Source organism: Lathyrus oleraceus, chromosome 3, assembly GCF_024323335.1.
Source record: "Lathyrus oleraceus cultivar Zhongwan6 chromosome 3, CAAS_Psat_ZW6_1.0, whole genome shotgun sequence".
In the NCBI taxonomy this organism is placed as follows: Eukaryota; Viridiplantae; Streptophyta; class Magnoliopsida; order Fabales; family Fabaceae; genus Lathyrus; species Lathyrus oleraceus.
The window spans coordinates 399,962,805-399,985,708 of record NC_066581.1 but is presented as its reverse complement, the minus strand read 5'-3'; the positions used below and the strand labels follow the sequence as shown (position 1 = coordinate 399,985,708).

The window sequence follows — 22,904 nt, the reverse complement described above, 5'->3', positions numbered from 1 at the left end:
TTGGTGAATTTGGTTGCAAATGTATTTTCTACTTCTTATGCATTTCTTTGTAGGTATCACATAACAAAGAATATGAAAAGTCGGGTTAAACTCGCGAAAGGGACGAAACAGATAAAGTATGAAGATGGAAAAATTATGAAGGCGGTGTGGTTGTGGAAAAAATAATTGATGCATGGAATGGTATAGTAAATTCTTCCACTAAAGAGTTATATGCCAATTTCGTTATGCATTTCAAAAAAGTGCGAGAAATATCATGATTTGTTAAAAAATGTTGAAAGCACAATTCTTGACCATGTGAACGAGAAAATTGTTTGTGCTTAGACCGATCAGGTTAGACACCTTGGAAATACAACAACTAATCGAGTTGAGTCTGCCCATGCTACATTGAAAATTTGGTTGGAAAATAATAAGGGTGATTTGTGTGGAGATTGGGACCCCGTGAACCAAATGATTCAGAATCAGCATAATGAGATGCATACATTATTTGGTTAGAGCATCACAGTTTTGGAACACATATTTAAAGTGGGTTTGAATTACATTTTTCACGAAGCTAAACGAGCTGATAATGTAGGTTCTGGTAGTGCAAATTGTGGATGCACAATTGTGAAAAAATATGGTTTCTCATGTGCTTGTGTTATTTCAAAGAATGTGAAACTTGTTAGCCCGATAAGAATGGATGAGGTGTGAACTCACTGGAAGAGGATTAGGTTTGATGACGATGGTGTCATGAAACATGGTAAATCAAATATCTCTATCTTAACCGAATGGGAAGTGATACAAGAGACATTTTTGAAAGTCGATGACAATATGAACTCCACATCAAAGAATAGTTGAGGAAGAATGCTTATCCAAAAACCACCGACGTGAAATCACCCTCTCAACCGGTAAAAACAAATGCGATCCGAAGAAGTCCAAGCCTACACCGAGTGACAATTCAACAGTGCGGCCTCCTTCGTATTTTGAACATGATGACAAAGTTTTTCCTGACTCACCAACTCTAAAATCTCAAAAAAAAAGTGTTTTCAAAGGAGCTCGCATTAGTAAACCACCTTCTTTGCCGCCTCCACCAAAGATTCCTTTCATTGACGAGATGATGGTTTTTAAGCACAAATACATAGAGCGGATCGCCAATGTTGAGGGTGACGGTAATTGTGGTTGTCAAGATGTTTCGGATTTACTCGCTAAAAGAGAATATAATCACACATTTGTCTGCCATCAAATTATCCATGAGTTGATGAATCATAAAGAATTATACACATGGTTTTACGGGAAGAAAAAAAAACTTGATGCAATTTATGAGTCTTTTGTTCCTTGCATTAGTGGACCTGCACCGAAGGTAAAATGGATGTGCTTCTCTAAAATGGGTCACCTCATAGCATATACGTGTGATAGAATGTGTATTGATCTTACAATATATGGTTTCTCATAAACCTTATTTCCACTACGTATCGCTCCACCTAAAAATTCAAATGATTGTATTATGTGTATTGGGTGGCTTTCAAAATCACAGCATTTTGTTCAAGTTTATTCAAAATTGGGATGCCTTATACCACTTAGATTACCGGAGTGGGCAGCTCATTCAACAACAAAAGTCGAGACTTCGTCGGACCAATTTATGGAAAGGATGTAAGAGTTCGAGAAATTAAGCAACATTGAAAGAGAATCAAATGCACAAAAGTCAAAGGGGATATCACTCATATATTTTGCCGGCGACATATCTTTCGATTCGTTTTAATTTTTTGTTTAGCCGGAGAAATCAATGTATGTAATTGTGTCTCAATATTAATGAAGTGTAATATATACAATTTCTTAATATTTTAATACATTTCTGATATTTGCCAAAACATTTGTTCATTTTCCAAACATAGTCATCAATTAGGTTATGTTTACTGCTCGGTTCATTTTGTCTGGTTCAGGATATGTTTTGGGGATGTATCTCTGAAACAAAATAATAATAGGGTGTCGAATCAGAGATATATCTCCAAAGTCAGCATGCTAGATTTTTTGAGGTTCACATTTGTCCACAACTTCTATAAATTAAATTAAGGGGCTCTTGCTTTTAATTTCACACTAACAAAAAAGCTTAAATAGTCTTTTAGTCCCTGTAAATTGTCGTGTTTTTTATTTCCGTCCCTTTATCTTTTTTTCTTCTAAAAATAATCCATGAATATTAAAATCTTTTTTTTATTTTAGTCCCAAAAATTAAAATCTGCAAGGAAAATCCGCAGGTTTCCTACGGATTTTAACTTTAGAAACTAAAATCAAATGAAATTCATCTTTTAAGGATTTTATCCACACAAAAAAAAAGATACAGGAACGAAAAACAAAAACTCGTCAATATACAAGAATCAAAAGATTATTTAAGTCAACAAAAAATGTCTCAAATGTCACAAATAAACACCATCTGGTATGTTGCAACTGTCTCCTTCTTCAACGCAACACTCGGGCAAAAGTTTAAGCTCAACGAGTACATCTCTTTTGCAGATCTGAAATACAAAGTCCATAATCTCCTATCTTATGGAGACAATCGAAAAATTGTCAAGCTTGAATACCGTTCACCGTCAGATGACAACGAATAGAAGATTGAGTTCAACAACTTTGAGCTCAAAACAAATGCAGATGTAAGGGTTATGTGAAATACATTTTTTCCTTTTGAAACAAAAATTCCCCTTGATATGGAAGCTATGATTTCAAGATCAACCGAAGATATCATGAAGATGTTGAAGCATCCACCAGAATATTGAAATGTAATGTTTTATTTTATATTAAAATCACTTATATAATGTTTATTTTATGTTATGAATGATAATTTTATTTTTCCAAAATATAAATTTATGGTTTCTGACTCTGATATTGCTACGCATTTATGCATCTCCAGGTTTAAAAAAAAAATCCAACTTCTAGGACGTCACTAAAAATGACCAAGGTTGTATGTATTTGATGCGTCTGAAGATGCATCTTTAAAATTTGTGAACATTTTAGTATTTTCACGTGGTACGCAAATAATATATAGGATGCATTAAAAAATTGTCTTACCTTTTTATATATTCAAAGTTAAGTTAATCAAATTGAGAAACTAACGACTTACAGTTGAACTCAACTATTAAATTTTCAACGGCAATAACATCAATTCAAGAGTTGTAAAAACATATTTCATGGCATGGTCAGTCAGACATGACACCAAATTTCTTAGTCATGTCTCAGCATGTAATTCTGTTCCAAGACTTTAACGGATTTGCAAAACATTACACTTGTGTTTTTATATATATATATATATATATATATATATATATATATATATATATATATATATATATATATATATATATATATATATATATATATATATATATATATATATATATATATATATATATATATATATATAAATACACACATGTGCACGTATAGAAACCACACGTAATAGGGAAACATATCTTCAAGCTCTTTTTCCATATACATACATACACACATGTGCACGTATAGAAACCACACGTAATAGGGAAACATATCTTCAAGCTCTTTTTCCATATGAACTATCATTTTTGTTACTGGATCCTTATCGTGATCTTCGTTACTGGATCCTTATCGTGATCTTCGATAATAATACCTGTAAGAAAGTGAAGATCAGATAAACGATACTGTAATCAAATGTTGTTAAATCTGATGTTGATCTGAAAGAAAGAATTACAACTTACACGTATATATTTATGTTGTACATGGAGGCATATTTTCTTAGAAGCCGTTCTATGGTGTACCATTGAGAGCGATCAGATCCATCTTGATAACCAATCCGTGGCATGTGTATTGATGCTTTGCAAAATGATCAAAAGAATTTAATTTGTATCAGTAAGTTTGAGACACCAACTCGTCACAATTTAATTTTGAAGTGATTGTGAACAAGTTATAGCTTAAGGTCTGAATGTTCATCCTTATAGCAACTAGGTTCTCTAGTCTAAACATTTTCGTAACAATGAGAAACATGAATATTGCTTTACATTAACTTGATTATTGCACTCAATGTCCACACTTTTGTAAATATAAAATCCTTCCAAGTTTTTCTCATCTTGTGCTTATATGATTGGATAGTGCATATAATACATTGTAGTATTGCAAGATCAAGGTGTCTCTCTGACAACTATTCAGTATTTGACGCAAATAATGTGTCAAATTTCTCTTGTTGGATGCGAATGCAGAATCAAAAGCCAATAAAACAGAAGAGCAAAAAGATAAACTCGAAATGGAAATGTGATATATTGTACAATAATAAAATATCGGGTTAGATCAATGTGGAAGCATGTTACCAGAATTTTGAGCAGCTGAGAACGCTGCCTTCGATAAGCAGCTTTCCAAGTGGACAAGTGAGGTTTCACTTCGAGGGACATTACGCCTTGGGTTGTAAGATTGAACCACAGCTAAAGCAACCATTTTGGGAGCATTACCATCCATATTTTGATCATCACAGCCATCTATAAGTAAAAAGGCACAACAATGAAGCATATACCAATTCAGCATATATTTGAAATTAACCCCCAACTAAATGTAGCAAATGGAAAATGTTTTACAATTTTCTAGTTATAATTACATGCATGTGCCACACTATTCATTATGTATTTGGAGTAACATGAATAAAATCCATTATCACCTCTTAGAGGATACCCATTAATGAGAAGTTCAGCAGCCTGAATAATTATTTCTAATGTCTATTCATCACTGTAGTCTGTCACATCAAGTATTTTACTAGAACAAACAATATTTCTTCCTGTGGATCAGGGTAGCATCATGTATATTCGCTTGTATGAAGCATCTTGCATGTATATGCAGTCCTACTAATATAAAGTTAAGAAATTAGCTTGTCCTTGAGCTTACCTTCAAGCCTTATAAGATGGAGATCACCAAGATGCAAATCCCCATGTTCAGAAGCCCGTTCATATGCATCGCTGATGCTCGATGAAAGTTTGGTCAGTGCATCAAACATTCCACCATGGCCCCAACGTCCAGAAGTGTCAACACAGCTGTAAAACCAGATTATATATTCTTACTTAATAATAAAGTCAGACTTTGATAGCAAGCAGTTCATACTACAAAAGAGAAATTATTCCATTGATGATAATATTAGGACAGATTTACAGAGAAATGTAAGGATAGTGCATATCTCATTGTCTTCTGTTGCATTTTCTATATTCATCATAGCTATACTCTTTCTCATCTATACTCTTCATTTGTCTATGACTAACATACCTTTCACTTAAAGGTTTTCCTCACATTTACAATTAAGTTCTACCTATTCCATAGTTGACATTAAAATCATCCAAAACAATCTTTATCTGTATTTGTTTCAAATGCAAACATCAATGCAAAAAACAAAAGGAAAAACATGTACATAGACACATACTATATTATTAGGGCATTATCATTTTATCAATTTTTATACCACTGCTCATTTCTAATGAAGAAAGCAAACCAACAACAGAAAAATCTACCAACAGATTTTAATTTCATCGATATAATAACTAAAAGCTTAGTGCACCAGAGCAAAATATGCAATCAGAATTTTTTTTAAAAGTTAACCTAAAGATTATAGCCGGATCAGATGAAGAAACGTTTGAGGGAGTTGTACAATCTCCATACACAAAATGAACAGAACCAGCATCTAAAATGACATCCCCATCTGGTGGGCTAATAGGGTCTTTAACATTCAGAGAATGGTATCCAACAGCATTCCACTTAGACAGCTTCTTTTCTTCTGCCTTCTGCTTTGCAGTCTCTAGTTTTTTACTCTTTACCTCATCTAAGTTCCTTCTGCTTCTCAAGTCAGTGATTGAGTCGCAACTTGATTTAGAAATTTCCTCAAATTTTTTAACCCAAGAAAGATAAGAAGCCTCATCAAGATCAAGATCACAAGAGAGAGAAGCAGAACCTCTTTCCTTGACATCATATCCTTTTAAAAAGTTTCTTGGATTGACCTCAAATTTCCTATCGTCCTTATCAAATATTTGTTCATCGCGCATAGCAATTATCTTGTCAGCCATTGCATTAATTTCTGTCAAGTCCATGTCCTTGTCTTTTCCATCATTGATCTCATTGGGATCAAACATACGTAACCCAACAATGATGGATTTCAAATCACTGGTTCCAACTGCAGATAATTTTTTATCTTCATTTTCTAGAATATTATCACCAGTTACATTGAGGCTCAGCTGCAACTTTCTTTCTGCTCTCCGCATAATTACCTACAGTGTAACATGTGAGTTCTTAGAGTATATGCAAATAGCATCCGCAGTCATAGAATAATAAATTTTATAGACAAACGTACTTCCTCCACTGTATGTTCAGTAACAAGGTTTATACACAAAACATGATTCATCTGGCCAATTCTATGTGCTCTCTGCAAAGCTTGTTTGTCCACCTGAGGGTTCCAATCTTGCTCATAGAATATAACCTAAAGAATACCATGGAACACAAGATACTATAAAATATGGTTTAAGCTTATAATTCTTGAATCAAAATGTTAAGAGAATGGAAGTCTAGTAGATTAATTATTGACATAAAAAGTTAATTTTCATTCTTCCATTATTTATTTTGCAAGGGTGACCAAAAATGACATTAGAATTGAAAACGTACTGACCGTAATTCAATTTCAAAAACTAGTTTGAGAAGGGAGGATTGCCTCAGCTTATAAGGAGTATTATAGTTATGTTGAGATATTTAAATATGATGATTATCCGTTAGGATATTGTGTGACTTTGTCTTGATTATATTTATTTTTTTGAAAACTCGGTATCTGGCCCTAAGACCGACTAATTCAAGAGACCAATTACACTGTCCACTTGCGAGGGCCCATTTAAAGCTAGAGCAGAGCTATGTATGGACTCGCAATATAAAAATTGTTAGCACCTAACGGGATTCAAACCTGAGACCTTGAGAGGAGCACACTCTCAGGTCCCAAGTCTTCACCAACATTCACCACATTCTAGACTAGTTTCAACAAGCTTCATACTTTGGTGTTGGGTAATACAAAATAAACCTAAAGTCATTTCCCAATTGAGTTAGTCGTCGAGCTATGTCTCCAATTACTTCAATTTATTATGGCGGTTAGAGTCCTAGTCATGCCATGCCTACTTATTAGGAGTATAGATATTGTCACACTTATTGATGGTTATTCTCATTTTTCATTGTTTTGTTTTTCAATGATACGTTGATCTTGTCTCACTACATAACCAGAAAATTGTCAAGCATTACATAGAAGGAAACCTTAGACAAATTCATCATATTGTACATATTAATGCATAAAAAATATAATAAATTAAAATAGACAAGAAAATAAATCAGTAATCAGGTTCTAGTTTAAAAAATGAAGGTTTAGAGCTAGACAAAACTAACAGTATCAGCAGCCACAAGATTCAAGCCAACTCCCCCGGCTCTTGTTGAGATCATAAAAACAAAAGCTCCATTTTGGCCAGCTTCAAAATCCAAGCCCATATTAGCTGATGAGTTGCTGAAACTTCTTATTGCAGCAAAGCGCTCCTCAGCCCTAATTGATCCATCAAGACGTTCGTAAGAATACTTGCGTAACTCCAGAAAATCCTGTACTAGAATAGAAGAATATTTCATCAACTTACCCATTTAACTAATACAGGGCAATCAATACAAGAAAAAAAATTCACCTGCAAAATGTCAAGTGTATGTGTCATCTGAGCAAAAAGAAGAACACGGTGTCCATATTGATGTAGCTTTCGAAGAAGTTGGTCCAGAATCAATAGTTTACCACTGGCCTGATAGAAAAAGATAATAAATACTCTCTCCGTCCCAAAATATAAGAGAAACAAATGAATTTTTCTTGTCCCAAAATATAATCTTTTATTTTTTTCAAAGTAAAATTAAATGCAAATTGCATTTTACTCTCTCTCTCTCTCAACTTTTATTTGTTCTCTTATATTTTGGGACGGAGGGAGTACGTTCAAAGCAAGAATGGTGGTGCAATAGCTAAGTGTCGAAGAAGGTCCTTGGGCCTAGTTTGACTGATTAGCAAGTGCTAGATCAAACCCGAATTGAGCCCATAATATGTTTCACCTTCCAAATTGTTTTTGGTAAATAGTTTTGGAACTAATATTAGTATTTAGAGTTGTGTTGTAGCACTAGCAATTACATACAGGTCCATGTATATAGTTAGCAATCAACCTAGAGAATGTCATACTTGCACTTAGGAAGTAGTTATGCTATTAATCTTCTTGTAAATATTTTTTTTTATTACAAAGAGTGTATGAATAGAAAATCGGCGGAGTGCAAATCACTCAAGCGCATAAGAAAAAATCTTTCTTCTTATTTTTCACATGGCATCATAGCTCCAGTTCTAGGAGACTTTGTTTCCGCAATTAGCTTTACCAAATAATGTTCTGGCTGGATGTACTGGCAGGCATAATTTAAACATGACTGGCAACTTGTGCTATCAAGAGCACAGTTGCCCGCCAGTGACCAGCGTTAACCTGTGTTGACAAAAGTTGACCGACATAAATCGAATTTGACCAAAGTTGACTATTCTTAAAATGTTTGGGTTGGACTAATTCATCCCTACAAAACCGACATGTAAGGTAAGGACTGCACAAATTTTATAAACACTACACATGTCATATATCTCTAAGTAATGTGAGACTAAATCCACCCCTTCAAATTTGAAGATCAGCAAAGAATCTGTTGTCTAGAATCAACAAATTCTATTTTGTACAGATCATATTATGTTGTGTACAGCTCATAGAACTTTATGTAAATTAATTAGTTGACTGTTACTGTCTTTACCACACTTAATCTTAGCATTTATAGGAATAATTACTACCATGATTTCTAGGTTAAATTAGCTTTCCCCTCTCTGCCCTCTGTACTATATATACATATTATGTATTATTTACCATTTCATTGAAATATAAAAACATATTTCTTCATGGTATCAGAGCACGATCTGAACCATCCCTCCCTAACTTAGCGCTGTCAAATCATGGACGACCAAAAAATTGACAAACGAGATCGCTGAAAATTTTATGTTCTATGACACCGCAAAGGATATATGGAATGCGGTGAAGGAGACATACTCAAACATGGACAACACATCAGCCGTGTTTGAGATAAAAAGTATACTTCACGAACTTCAACAGGGAGAGTTTCTGTCATTGAGTATTTTAACATACTCTGCAGACATTGGAAGCAGATGGACATGTATGAAGAAGTTAGACGGTGTTGTCCAGAAGATCAAAAGAAGTACAAGTTTCTGTTGGGACAAACAAGGATCTTGATGAAGTTCATGGAAGGATCCTTGGAATCAAAGCACTTCAGGAAATTCGGGAAGTCTTCTCAGAAGTGAAAAGGGAAGAAAGCAGAAGGAAGCTTGCAGGTACGCTATTCCTCTCCGAAGAGTTGATGCAGTCTCTTAGGCTATCAACCCAGGTCTACTCTGGATCACTCAGCATCATCTCTTTCTTAATTGTTCCAGCCGCTACCAATCCCCAACCAACTATGGGAAGACATCTCTTAATACTGGACTTTCCAAATCAAAAGTGTTATAAGCAATTATAGTTGTGGTTGACAAACTTTCAAAGTATGCACGCTTCATATACCATTGGAAGCATCCTTATGTTGCAAAGAAGGTTGTTGAAGTATTAAAAAGGAGGTAGTGTGCTTAAATGGAATGCCACTGCTTATGGGGAGTGACAGGAATCCTTTGTTTATTAGACTATTTTGAGGTGTGTCGCGTTTGCCAGACACGTGTTGAAAATGAGCTTATCGTACCATCTGGAAATGGATGGTGAAACCGAGGTCATTAACTAGTGCTTGAAAGCCTACTTACAATGTTTTGCATCTGAGTTGTCTAATTCTTTAATTTTCTACACTTCCATTGCCCTTTTTGTCCTATTTGTGAGAGATGCAATACTAACAGGCAATTTAGAGAACAAGATAAGACATAAACTTACCCTAACAATGACTGTACGACTAAAGAGCCTAAGGTAGGATCGGTCCAAAGTTATCTAGTAAAAATATAGTGTGATAATTACCTGAACTAGATGTTCACCTTCTTCGTAAGGTTCGGGTTCAATACCCGGAAAGAGATAAGGATGGCTGCATGCTTTTCTTAGTTGCATCACCTAAAAGAGTGAATCATATTAACCATTAACTTCAAAGTGAAAGAAACAAATACAAAAAACATGATAGGTAGTTGATATGTGACAAAACATACAAATATGAACAAAATCAATGAAATAAAAACATAGAATGAAAGCACATCATCACAGCATCTTTTCGAAAATGGAAAGTGATTTTAAATGAGAAAAGTACCAAATATGAATCAATCTAGCATCTGGCTCTAGGCATACTAGAACTAGAGGATTTGCTAAATACAGAAATGAGAAAAGCAAGAGCTTCACTAACAGTATTCTGTAGTGATTGATGATTTGGTGTTCCAGAAGATAGTGCAACTAGCTTTGGAAGTTCCTTCCTTAGTATTGACATGTGGACCTTTTTTTGCAGGCTGACAAGGGGTACTAACCTGTCATGGGATGGAATATAAATTTCAATGGAACAACTTTGCATTTTAGTTATCATAAATTATAGTTTCATTGATATAAAAAGTGCAAGGTAGTATCTAATTAGAACAAGTACAACATACACAGTTGTCTCAGTGAGAGGTGGCAGCACTAAACTTCCACACTCCATAAGCTTTGATTTGGTTCGTCGAAGCATAAAAGCAGCCAATACACTTCTCAGGATTTGAAGCCGCTCCTTAACCTTTGGAGAATCATTAACTGTTCAGAACAAAGCTGCCACAATTAGAAAATGCTAAAAGCAAGTCAAAAATCTTGTTCTCCTTTTAATAAATTTACTTTTTTGCACAATCACAGGGCACTCAATTGGATGGATGACAAACCTTCCATCACGTGGCTAGCCTCTTCAAATCCTTTAGATTAATTATACTAACACTAAATATACATTAAATGGATCAAAATCTACAGTACAGCATTCAGATTCTGTAAATTTGTGGTAAACTTCCAAGAGAGCCAAAACAAATTACAATCCAGTGATGCTAAGTTATAAAACAGAATGATAATCCTGACCTGAGGTAAGATCACTGATGTCCTTGAATGTAGAAAGGAACTGATTTAGTGACCCAAACACAGATGGCATGCAAAAAAACATCAATGCCCACAATTCAGAAAGGTTGTTCTGAATAGGTGTGCCAGTCATCAACAACCGTCTTGGCATGATATAGACATCTTTGAGAACATTAAATAAAACCTGTAAAGGTTAAGAAGTTTAACTACCACAGTCCAATAATCTCAGGCTGTGTGACTAAATTGCCAGTTTTAACAATAAGTATCAAACAGTCTGAAATTCATGGTTTGTGCCTATTAAGCCTAGCTAGCTCATGACATGAAATATATTCCAACGTAAATAGCCAAAGATTGTCAAATTACTGCTGATCAATAAAAATGAAAGTGGCATGACAAATTTAACATACAGAAGCATACTCTTGATGTAGTATTATAGTATTATACATAGGCATTTAAGTTAGTTTTAGCGTACACTTGACGGGTTTTTTAGCCTTTGGGCTTCATCGATGATTGCATACTGCCATGGTATTTGAGAAAGAAAATCCTTGTCCATCAGTGCAATGTCATATGATGTTAACAGCACATCAAAAGGCAAACTGGCCTGCCAAAAAATTTTATTGCAATAATCATAAGTGAAAATTCATTAGGAAATCCAACCATTGCAAGAAAGCCATTTAGATTCAATGAACCAATGAAAGTATAGCAAACTCACATCATGTGTTGGCTTCCTTGTTACATGTTCATGTGTTTTCATTCGTAGACTGCGCCTATATTCTTTATCACCAACATATTTTAACACTTCTAGTTTAGGGGCATATTTGACTATCTCAGACACCCAACCATCTGTCACACTTAAAGGGCATAAAACCACTGTAAAAAGTAAAATGGGAGCAAGAAAAGGGATAAGTGTTCATCTCTATAGAAATTTTGTAGAAAAAAAAACTATCCAAATATAAGTTTTCTTTCACTTACAAAATGGCCCCTGTGACAACTGGTGCACTTTCAAATAGCTTAAAAATGAGATAGCTTGCAGTGTCTTTCCCAATCCCATCTGTCAACATTCATACGCAAAGGCATTAAAATTAATACATCAGGAATCATATTTTTCATTCCAAAGACAAGACAACAAACCTAATTTTCAGTTCTGTCTGCAGAATTAAAAAAAGGTCAACACTTAGAATTTTCAAAAGCACGTGCATTGCTTATCATCAGTTAACAATTTTAAGATAATGCAGCTTGTTACACATGGACAAATGAGACATATGACAATGACAATGACTGTGACTAACTATTAACTATGCAGCTCAAATGCAATGTAATTTAACAGAATATTGTATACACCTAAAACGAATTGCCCTCAATTCATAAGAAAACATCATATATTGAAGCTAATAGGTAAAATGCTGTTATGTTTATTCTTCAGCCCAAGACTGGTTTATAAAGAGAGAATACAATAAATTACAAGCAATTTCTCCTTAATGGAAAATAAACGGACTTAATAGGAAACAATTAAAAAAAAAAAAGAACATTGATGCATTTTCCAACAAATCATGACACAGAAATATTACATGCCAGTAAATAGCAATTTCCCAGAAACATGTGATATTTAAGAAGCACGAAACCACCCCTCTAATGGGTACATACATGTAGATTTTGTACATAATAATGATAATAACAGAAAATGTGTCGGATAACAATTTAAGAAGGTAAACTTTATACGACTGCAATACCAATAAGATGAAGAAAAAAATCATCCCTTTCACATTACATAGAGACTCTGATACAAAATTGAATGAAGAGTAGATACCTCATCCCCTGCAAATAATGGAAACATTATGATCACTAACATAATTAAAAATTGTTTCTTCAGAAGTAATATCAAAATCACCTAGTCTAAACCTTCAAAACAGAACAACAAGTGAAAAAACACAGCATTTGTCAACTCCCAATTTCTGTCTTCCTTTGTTATAAAAAAAATCCCGCCTTTGATGTTTTCATATATGTTTGGATGAACATTTGAAATGAGAAATGAGAAACTGCCAAAATGTGGGGGTTTACCGGAAGCATGCGGGATTGAAATGATAAACTACCTTGTGAAACTGAATTTAAGAAAGTTTACTTTCAAAGCAAGTTTAATGTTAAATGGCCTTGGATGAAATAAAGTTCGAACATGTGTTTATAAAAGTCTTGCATTAGACAAAATAAGGTCTAAAAATGTGTTTATAAGTCGGTTTTGTAGAGTTGAGTTAGGTCTAACCCAAATTCTAAAAAAATTAAAACTAAGTGCGCAATTTCCAATTTAACAAAAGGCCACTTTTTATTGCTTGTAGTCAAACAAGATTTTAAGGCAAAATCAATTCTGATACAGAGTAGCCAAAAATACTCAAATCACATTTGTCCAAAGGAATATCATGCCCCGCCATGCATCCGAATAGGCACTTAGTCCTCCAAAGACATGCCACAACACACATTATCTCCATTCCAGCATTTATAACAAATATCAAATTGTTCTTCGAAGATGTTAGAATTTCCGCTTTCATTGCAGTCTGTCCCTAGTCGCCTAAATTGTGGCATTTGACTTGTCTTCATTGCAGCTCCAACACCTTCATTGTGTTGGGTTTGAAGGTTTGGATTTAGTCTCACATTATTTAGAGACATGGCATGTGTTGTGTTTATAAGTGGGGGCAATCCTCACCTTACAAATCCGATTTTGTAGGGATGAATTCCCAACTCACATTCTAAGATGGTATCAGAGAGTCTATCTTAGATTACTTGTTGGACTTCCCGCATTGTCCACGCTTCACTGTGCGTGAGGCGTGTGTTGGAATTTCCGCCTGCATTGTGGTCTACTCCCAGTCGTCTAAATTGCAACATTTTGCTTGCCTTCATTGTAGACTCCAACACCTTCATTGTGTTGGGTTTGAAGGGATGATTTTAGTCTCACATTGCTTAGAAATATGGTGTGACATATGTTGTGTTTATAAGTGAGGGCAATGGTTTTATAGAGATGAGATAGGTCCAACTCACACATTCTAAGAAAAGATGATACAATAAGCTTCAATTTCAGGGATTAAATTGGTATCAAAAAACCAATTTGATACATTTACAAAGGGAGAACCAAGAAGATTACACATGTGTGAGTGTGACTGTACTTAGGATGGCTAAAATGGACGTTTACTCTAAAATTTCACTTCATATTTAACTTTTATCTTATATAAATTTCATACATTCCATTTTAGGGTTTATTTTTGCTTTGGCAAGACCAAAATAATCACCATTGTTGTTTCAAACTACTCTAACATTCTTTAAAGAAGATTGAAAATGAAAGCGTGCTATCTCACCAAGGACAACGTTGACGCCGAGTTTATACCTCCGTATGAGCCACGAAACCCCTTCTACTTGATGTTGTTTGAGAGTTGCTTTAATCCCAAGCTCTTCTTCACTCGGCGGCGCGTCACCGGGACGTGCATCGTCGTCGAGTATTATTCTAGCAGCGACCTGGAGCCTCTGTTCGTATCTTAGGTTCATGGCGTCGACACTGAGTCGGAAACCGTAAACTCGGTGCAGATATAAAGAACGAGTGAGTTAGCGGCAACGAGTGAGTTAGCGGCAACGAGTCGGTAATGAATGTATTTTGAACTGACAAGTTGCGAGGGAATGAATGAAATGGCTCCGCGTGTTTTTTCTTAACCTCGCCAAGCCTATTCAGGGTGTTCAAAATGAGTAATCATATTTTAACATCCCAATTTATTTAGTTTTTGGATTACAAAAAGCCAAAGAAAATACAAGTTAACAAGTCCAGACAGAGTAATGACTCCGAGAATTTGTCTGAATGAAAATTTTTATCCAGGGGAAATAATTTTTTTTAAGAATTTAAAATAATTTAATCAAATTGTATTATTTTGATAAAAGAATATAAAAATTTATTAAAATAATATAAATTTGTAAAATATTTTATTTAAAATAAATTTAACGAATTTTAAAATGAAACAAAAAAATAAAGAATAATGATAATGTTAAATTATTTAATATTAATTTTTAAAATTTTGCAAAATAATTATTTCAAATTTATTCTTCAATTTTTTAAAAAAATTGCAAATAAATCTCTAAAAAAATTATATTTTTACAAATTAATCCCTTCAAATTTGCAAATTAATCTTCATTTTTCATATTTTAAATATCATCAAAAAAAATTTAATTTATGAAAATGATCTCAAAAATTTAACAATAAATTATTTTAATATTTCGTCCGAATAAAAAAATTTAAAAATGAATAAATTTCAATTGCATCATTTGAATTGCTTAAAATTTTGAATTTCTTAAAAAATATTAATTACCTCATCCAAACTCATTCTGAGTGTGTTTAGATAAAGTATTTTAATGAAAGAAAGTAATTTTTTGAGAGAATTTAAAATGATTTAACTAAAATTTATTGTTTAGATAAAAAATATGGAGAATTGTTAAAATAATATAAATTTATGAAGTATTTTATTCAAGTTAAATTTAAGAAATTTAAATGTCATCAAAAACTAAAAATTTTGAATTGTGCATTCACTCTATATAATATGAATTTTAAATTATTTATTGTTAATTTTTTTAATTTTGCAATATGATCCTCATATTTTATTTTTAAAAAATTCACCCCAAAATCTTTCAAAAAACTGCAAAATAAATCGTTAATAATTTTTAAATTTTAAAACTTGATCCTTTAAATTTTCAAAAATTATAAATTAGTCCTTATTTTTCATATTTTAAATGTGATTCAAAAATTTTAAAATTTATGAAAATGACTAAAAATAATTAACAATAAATCATTTTAATACTTCATTTAAACAAAAGCATTTTAAAAAATGAATACATTTCAATAGAGGAGAGGGGAAGGGAAGGAAGGATTTCTGAAAATGATTTCTTTTTAATAAAAAAGAACTTTTAATATTTAAAAAAATGTTTAGATTGATAAAATAATATTTATCATTAATATATCTTTTACTTTTGAAATACCATAAAAATAAAAATTATATTTGAATAATTTATCAAAACTCTTCTTTAATACAAATTTTGAGGTTCCTAAAATTATGGGGATTTTGGTGTTATGAATAAAAACAAATCCTCCAAAACTCTCACAACTAAAATTATTTTATTCTTTTCATTCAATCCATCCTATTTTTCAAAGTTCACATCTCCCTTTCCGTCCAAACTCTCAACAAAACCTAAAAGTAATTTGTAAACAAAAGAGAAATATGAGGTGGTGCAACTAATCAGTAAAATTCAAGAATTTATCCTGCCACCCTCCAAATTTAACCTGACACCCCGCGATTTTTCATAATACACATATACTTGTCAAAAGTCCGGTAAAAAAAATCCAATAAAATAAATGAAATATCATGTATAAATCAAAAGATTCAGTAGTTTATTTAAAAAATCTGGTATGCTATTATACCAGATTTTTTAAAAATATGTTAAGTTATGTAATTGCATGTCTAAAGTTATTTTAATTGTCTTGAATTATGTTATTTGTTAAATGTTATGTTATCCTGCAATAATGGAAGTGACAAAATATTATCTAATAAATTGTGTGGTGCAAAAGTTTGAGTAATAATACACATAATATACAAATAAGACAAACATGATAATAATGTCCAAATGGCCCCCACCCACCCACAGGCTCAGTGTGTTTTCTACGATGGCAAAGTATAAACCTTACCCTTTGAGTTTACCAAACCCATGAGGTTATCCATAATAAATGTTATACTTTGCAGGAATTAAGCGTCATTCGCACCATGTGGAGGCGATGGAGGCGGCACACCGTCAGAATGCCCCCCAACATGAGAATATCCAACATCGTCTCCATGCTCCCTAGGTGGGATTATGTGTGGGTGTGATACAATAAGGTATCACTCCAAGTACCCATTCACACAATGCGCATGAAGTTGAACCTCTATTGCAGGATCTCTAATGGCATGGGCATAACCAATAATGTTACTAACAACCAATCTATCAATGCCTTTAGATGGAATAGCAGTGAATGGTTGTGGGATGTACTATGCATATCCAAATTGGCGCAGACACCTCTCAGGTAAGTGTCTAGCCACTAAGGTCTCCTATTGCAGATAACTTGAAAAAAGTGAAGTATCATCGAACTCTTGATGTATTCTATGATCTACGTAGGGTGTCCAGATGACATCATTTACAATCAGTGCATCAATCCTCTTCATGTACTCCATAACACCTCTTGGGTGTGCATGCCTGAAATTCTATCTCTTGGCCTGTGTGGAGCTGATAGTGGTAGGAATAACCCGCCTCTCACAAATGGAGAGGAAATGCTCGTATATCCAATATTACACAAGAACATTTGCAAATCTAAAATTGTCATAAATAAGAACCGAATCAATAAGTAACAAAAAAAATTCATACCTGAAATAGACTCTTATAACCGATAAGATTCCTAGTCTCAAAGATAGTCGCCTCTCCAAGTGCAGCGTATAAAGCAATCAGTGTATTATGTAACACCCTAAACCCCGAAACTTATATATTAAGCTTTACACGACAATCTAAGGTGTCACCACCGACAAAACCTTTAATAAATCAAGTATTTAATAAACACACAGTGGAGAATATTAAAGTCATACAACACATGTCATCGTACGCTCACCTTCACTTAAGGTATCATTGTGGCGGTATCGATTTATTTCAAATAAAAAAACATTGCAACTTAGACTTTTAGTCTCAATCTTCAAATCATAAGAAATTATTTTCAAAGTAAAAAGTTATCATATTCAACCCTTGAATAACTCCAACATAAACTGAATAATTAATTTAACTTCAACAACATAATAAGCAAACAAACATGTTCTCAACCCCAATGTTACAAGACCGGAGCAAGACTTCTAAAACAACGATGAAACTAAATGAAGTAACTCCAAGAGCTAACTTCCACTTACAACAGCAAACTCTAGTCCTGAGTATCAACAAGATGTCCATGGTGGACAACATGAAAGCAAAAGGGGTGAGAAACAACAAACAAATAGAAATAGTGTAAAGAATGCTAAGATAGAGAATACACATCAAGCACAGATTCACTACACAACCATCAACAACATATTCTCACACCCTATTCGTGACAACAAATACATAATCACATACAATCATGAACATCATGAAAAATCAACAACATATGCAGTCATATATGCAAATGTACTCATCAACTAACTCATTATGTATGTGATACCATTCTTGAACACTCAGGTTCATCTCACTCCCGATTTCCACCATAGTACCAAAGCACACCAATCGTTACCATCGCCATATATAACGCTTCACTGATTCCCACCTGAAACTGACTACTTGCTCTCGATCCCCACCATAGGACCAGAGCACACCAAAATAGGACCGAAGACCGTACACCATAATGCATGACTCTCAACAACATGCATTATCACAAAAAGACTCACCAAAAGGATCTTCATACACATCTCAACATTTATGCATCACATTATTCATCATAAGCAACAATCAATTCATGTTACGATATCAATAAACCACAATAAACAACAATAACTCACCAAACATGACTACATAGGCATTCGTTCATGTTACTTCACCAAAATAACAACACATCATCCTATAAACATAACTATTCCCTAACCAATCATACAAGTCATCACAAACATCCCTACACTAGGTAATTTACTAACACTCTAACCTTTCACCAATCACTACCATGAGGTAGCTCAGTGTATTACCTTTCCAACGCTTTAAATAGTGCATCATTTGGACCTACGAATCAAAAGATACGGCCAAAATTGTCGCACAACGCAACGAAAACAAAAGAATAATTTTTCACTATTTGGCCTGGTGCAATCGATTGCAATTTGGTGCAATGGATTGTCACATAAAAAAGTTTCGCTATTGACTTTGTAAAAATCACACTTCCAAGCATTGCAATCAATTGTAATCCCCCTGCAATCGATTGCACTGCTTATTTTTTTTACTTTTTTGAAGACATGCAATCGATTGACTAGGAATGTCAATCGATTGAAACCGCAGTTTTTCCCAAAAATCCCAATTTCTCTCCTACTATATTCATCCCTCTCATCTCAAAACCCTCATACATAATTACAAATTATTTCACACAAATTTAACAGATCCAAACATGATTTTTAACAGTGAATCATACTAGCATAGTCATTAACATATAAATCACCTACTTCACCATAATTCATAGCAATTTCATCATTAATTTCGACAATAATTTTTCTCATCATCATGAACAAAACTCAAGCTTTCACATGCTTATTAATGGCAAAACATAATATGTATATATTCATGATCATTCAAACATGGATTCAAGTATAGCAACACATATAAACATAAATTGACCAACCAATTTTAAGAATTTCATCATATAACACATTATCAAACGAAAACCTAGAACCCTAATGAGATTAAGGACTTCCCATCTCTACCCCATCATGCAATACACATATATTGAATGCCCTTTATCCCTCATTTACCTTAGATTTCCAACAATTGATGATGAATCGAGCAATCTTTATGGTTCCTTCTTCAAAATCCTAGCTTTTGCTTTTTCTCTCTTTTGCCCCTTTTCTACATATCTGATGTCTCTCTAAACACCTAGCTCTTTCCCTGCTTTTAGAATATATACTCCCTCGCCATTTTGTCTAATTATGAAATTTGCCCAATTCAATACTAACTTCTCTATTTTTACCACTTATTTCCTCCAATTCTTACAAATGGCTCAATTCCATCATTTTATTATTTATTTAATTAATTCAACTAAAATACTATTTATTCTAATAATTAATTAAAATTTTAAATAATTCTAAACAATTATACCAAGCTTTTAGTCTTTATATACCTCTGCTTCAAGGATACTTACCCCTATAACCATACAACAAATAATTTAAAATACCAATTAATCAAATAGTCATCTATCTTGGATCACATGAGACAGATCCATAATGTATCTGCATGGGTGATGCCTCAATAGTCAGGTTCTCTCTTCACTTCCCGTCATCTATCTGCATGTGTGATACCTCAATAGTCAGGTTCTCTCTCACTTGTATATCTTCCACTTAGATCACATGAGACGGATCCAGAATGTATCTCCTCGATTGATACACATGAAACATATCATGAATATTAGCAAGTGGCAGTGGCAAGGCAATCTGATAGACCACCTCTTTTATCTTCTGCAAGATCTGGTATGGACCAACAAAACGTGGCGTGAGCTTTCGAGACTTCAAGGCTCGACAAACACCCGTCACAGGGGTAACTCTAAAAAACACATGGTCCCCCTCTTGGAACTCAAGTTCCTTCCTCTTCTTATCATGGTAACTCTTCTAGCGACTCTACGAAGTTTTCATCTTCTATCTGCCATAATGCTCTACGAAATACCATGCAAACTAACAATATTCTCAATATAAAGGTTAGATAACTTCTGTAAAGTATATTTGATCCTAATCGATATGAAATGAGTCGATTTAGTCAGCTTATCAACAATCACCCAAATAGAACCACATCCCTTCGCCGTCTTCAGTAAATGTGTTACGAGATCCATGGAAATGATATCCTACTTCCACTCTGGAATACTCAATGGTTGCATCAGACCTGACGATTTCTGATGTTTAATCTTTGACTTCTGACAAGTCAAACAAGCATAGACAAAGTTAACTACTTCCCTTTTCATTCCTGGCCACCAAAATAATTTATTTAAGTCTTGATACATCTTAGTGACATCAGGATGAATACACAACCCACTTTTGTGACCCTCCTCAAGAATACTCTTCTTAAGCTCGGGTACATTTAGTACACAATTCTGTCTCTGAACCTCATCATGCCATTCTCATCAATTCTGAAGGCACCGCCCTTATTCTGATTGATTAAAACAAGTCAGTCAACCAATCCCACATCGGTCTTCTGACCCTCTCCGATCTCTTCAAGAATACCACTCATTAATTTCAACATACCTAACTTCACACTAATAGGAGTCTATTCACATATCAGGAAATGGTAAGGAAACATAAAGAGACCATAATCCTCGCAAGGATGACAAAGACTGAGGACCCGGTGCTAGATTCTCATCCTACACCCCATAAACACATCAAGATAGAAAACCATGCAAAAATGTGTGAATATCAACTTCAAGGAAGTGGGGATAATAAACCCTTGCCTAGTGAAAGAATTAGATAAGGAAGATAAAACAAAGTTTTGTTATTTCCACGAGAGTCACGGTCACAACATTGACGAACTTGTATACTTGAATGATCTAATCGATGAATTGATCAAGAAATAGAAGGTCACCCAATAGCCCATGGAAGATGGCCAAAAATATGATCGTGGGAGAAAGAAAGAATACAAGAGGCGGGATGGATTATGTAGCACCCCAACTTTGTCCAAACAACTACAAAAAATTGTGAACATTGTGTTTTTGTTTTACTGCATTTTTCGTTTTTATTCTAAAAAGAGTCTTAAAAAATATATATAAAAAAAAATTTAGTCATTAAATATTGTTCCTTCATTAAGAGTAAAAAAAAGAATAATTTGTATTTAATTTAACAAAAATGTAAAAAAAATATAATTACAAAAAAACAAATAAAAAATATTTTGAAAGTAAATCTATTCTCTCTCTAAAGTCTCACACTTCTTGTTTAATATCTCATGAGATAAAAAAAATCAACAAATGCAATAATCCACTTTAATTCACTCCATAATTTAAATTTATTAGCTTTTATTCTCCATATAATTGATCATTTTTTTGGATTTTATTTCGTTTCCATATGAGTGAAACACCATGCCTATAAAAGGAGAATACATATGAAATTGAAGGAGGAAGTTTTTGTAGGCAATTAGGAGAAATAAGTTTGGTTTGTGAAGTCACGCTGCAAAGTGTGAAGTTAGGTATGTTAAAGCTTACCAGTGATATTCTTGAAGAAATTAGAGAAGGTCAAAAGATGGACTTAAAATTGATTTATTAGTTAACTTTAATTAATCATGATCAATGTGGTGATTTCAGAATCGACGAGAATGAAGTGATAATATTTCGAGACCGTGTGTGTGTTCCGGATGTGCCAGAGCTTAAGAAGAGTATTCTTGATGAAGGTCACATAAGTGGCATGAGTATTCATCCCAGTGCTACTAATATGTATCAAGACTTGAAGAGGATCTTTTGGTGGCTAGGAATTAATAAGGAGGTTACTAGCCTTGTGTACGCGTGTTTGACTTGTCAGAAGTAAAAGGTGGAGCATCAAAAGTCGTTTGGTTTGATGTAGCCATTGTCTATTCTAGAATGGAAATGAGAAAACATTAAGATGTATTTTGTGTCTGGTTTACCGAGGACAGGGAAAGGTTATGATACGATTTGGTTCATCGTCAATAGGTTGACTAAATTGACTCATTTCCTTCCAATGAGACTTAATTATCCATTGGAGAAACTAACGGAGATGTATATTGAGAGGATTATTAGTCCGTATGGCATTCCTTCCAGTATCGTATCTGATAGAGATCTGAGGTTTACTTCAAGGTTTTGGGAGAGCTTGTAGAAAACGGTTAGGAGGAAGCTGCAGTTGAGCTCTACTTATCATCCACAGACAAATGGTCAAATGGGGAGGACTCTCCAATCAATAGAAGACTTATTAAGATCTTGTACGCTATAGAAATGAGTTGCTTGGGATGGATTTTTATCGTTGATAGAGTTTACCTACAACAATAGTTTCCATTCGAGTATAAGAATGGCACCGTTTTAGGCGTTGTATGGTAGAAGGTGTAGGACACCCTTGTGTTGGTATG

At 33.8% G+C, this 22,904-nt stretch overlaps 1 protein-coding gene across 2 annotated transcripts; it reads right to left on the bottom strand.

Annotated features, from left to right (window-relative positions):
• Positions 1-3,376: 3,376 nt before the first annotated feature.
• On the bottom strand, positions 3,377-14,816 carry LOC127127938 (probable helicase CHR10). Of its 2 annotated transcripts, none has more exons than XM_051057205.1 (17): positions 14,438-14,816; positions 12,827-12,911; positions 12,069-12,147; positions 11,809-11,966; positions 11,569-11,697; positions 11,100-11,280; positions 10,655-10,790; positions 10,417-10,534; positions 10,044-10,133; positions 7,668-7,775; positions 7,384-7,587; positions 6,317-6,442; positions 5,572-6,233; positions 4,870-5,015; positions 4,305-4,469; positions 3,699-3,813; positions 3,377-3,610 (listed from the first exon to the last, which is right to left on the bottom strand). In XM_051057205.1, the coding sequence occupies exons 2-17, from the start codon at positions 12,848-12,850 to the stop codon at positions 3,586-3,588; spliced, it is 2,466 nt and encodes an 821-aa protein (XP_050913162.1). In that variant the 5' UTR covers positions 12,851-12,911; positions 14,438-14,816; the 3' UTR covers positions 3,377-3,585. The 2 variants fall into 2 exon arrangements, with proteins under 2 accessions (XP_050913162.1, XP_050913163.1); XM_051057206.1 differs by having other exon boundaries at positions 12,904-12,911.
• Positions 14,817-22,904: the final 8,088 nt, after the last annotated feature.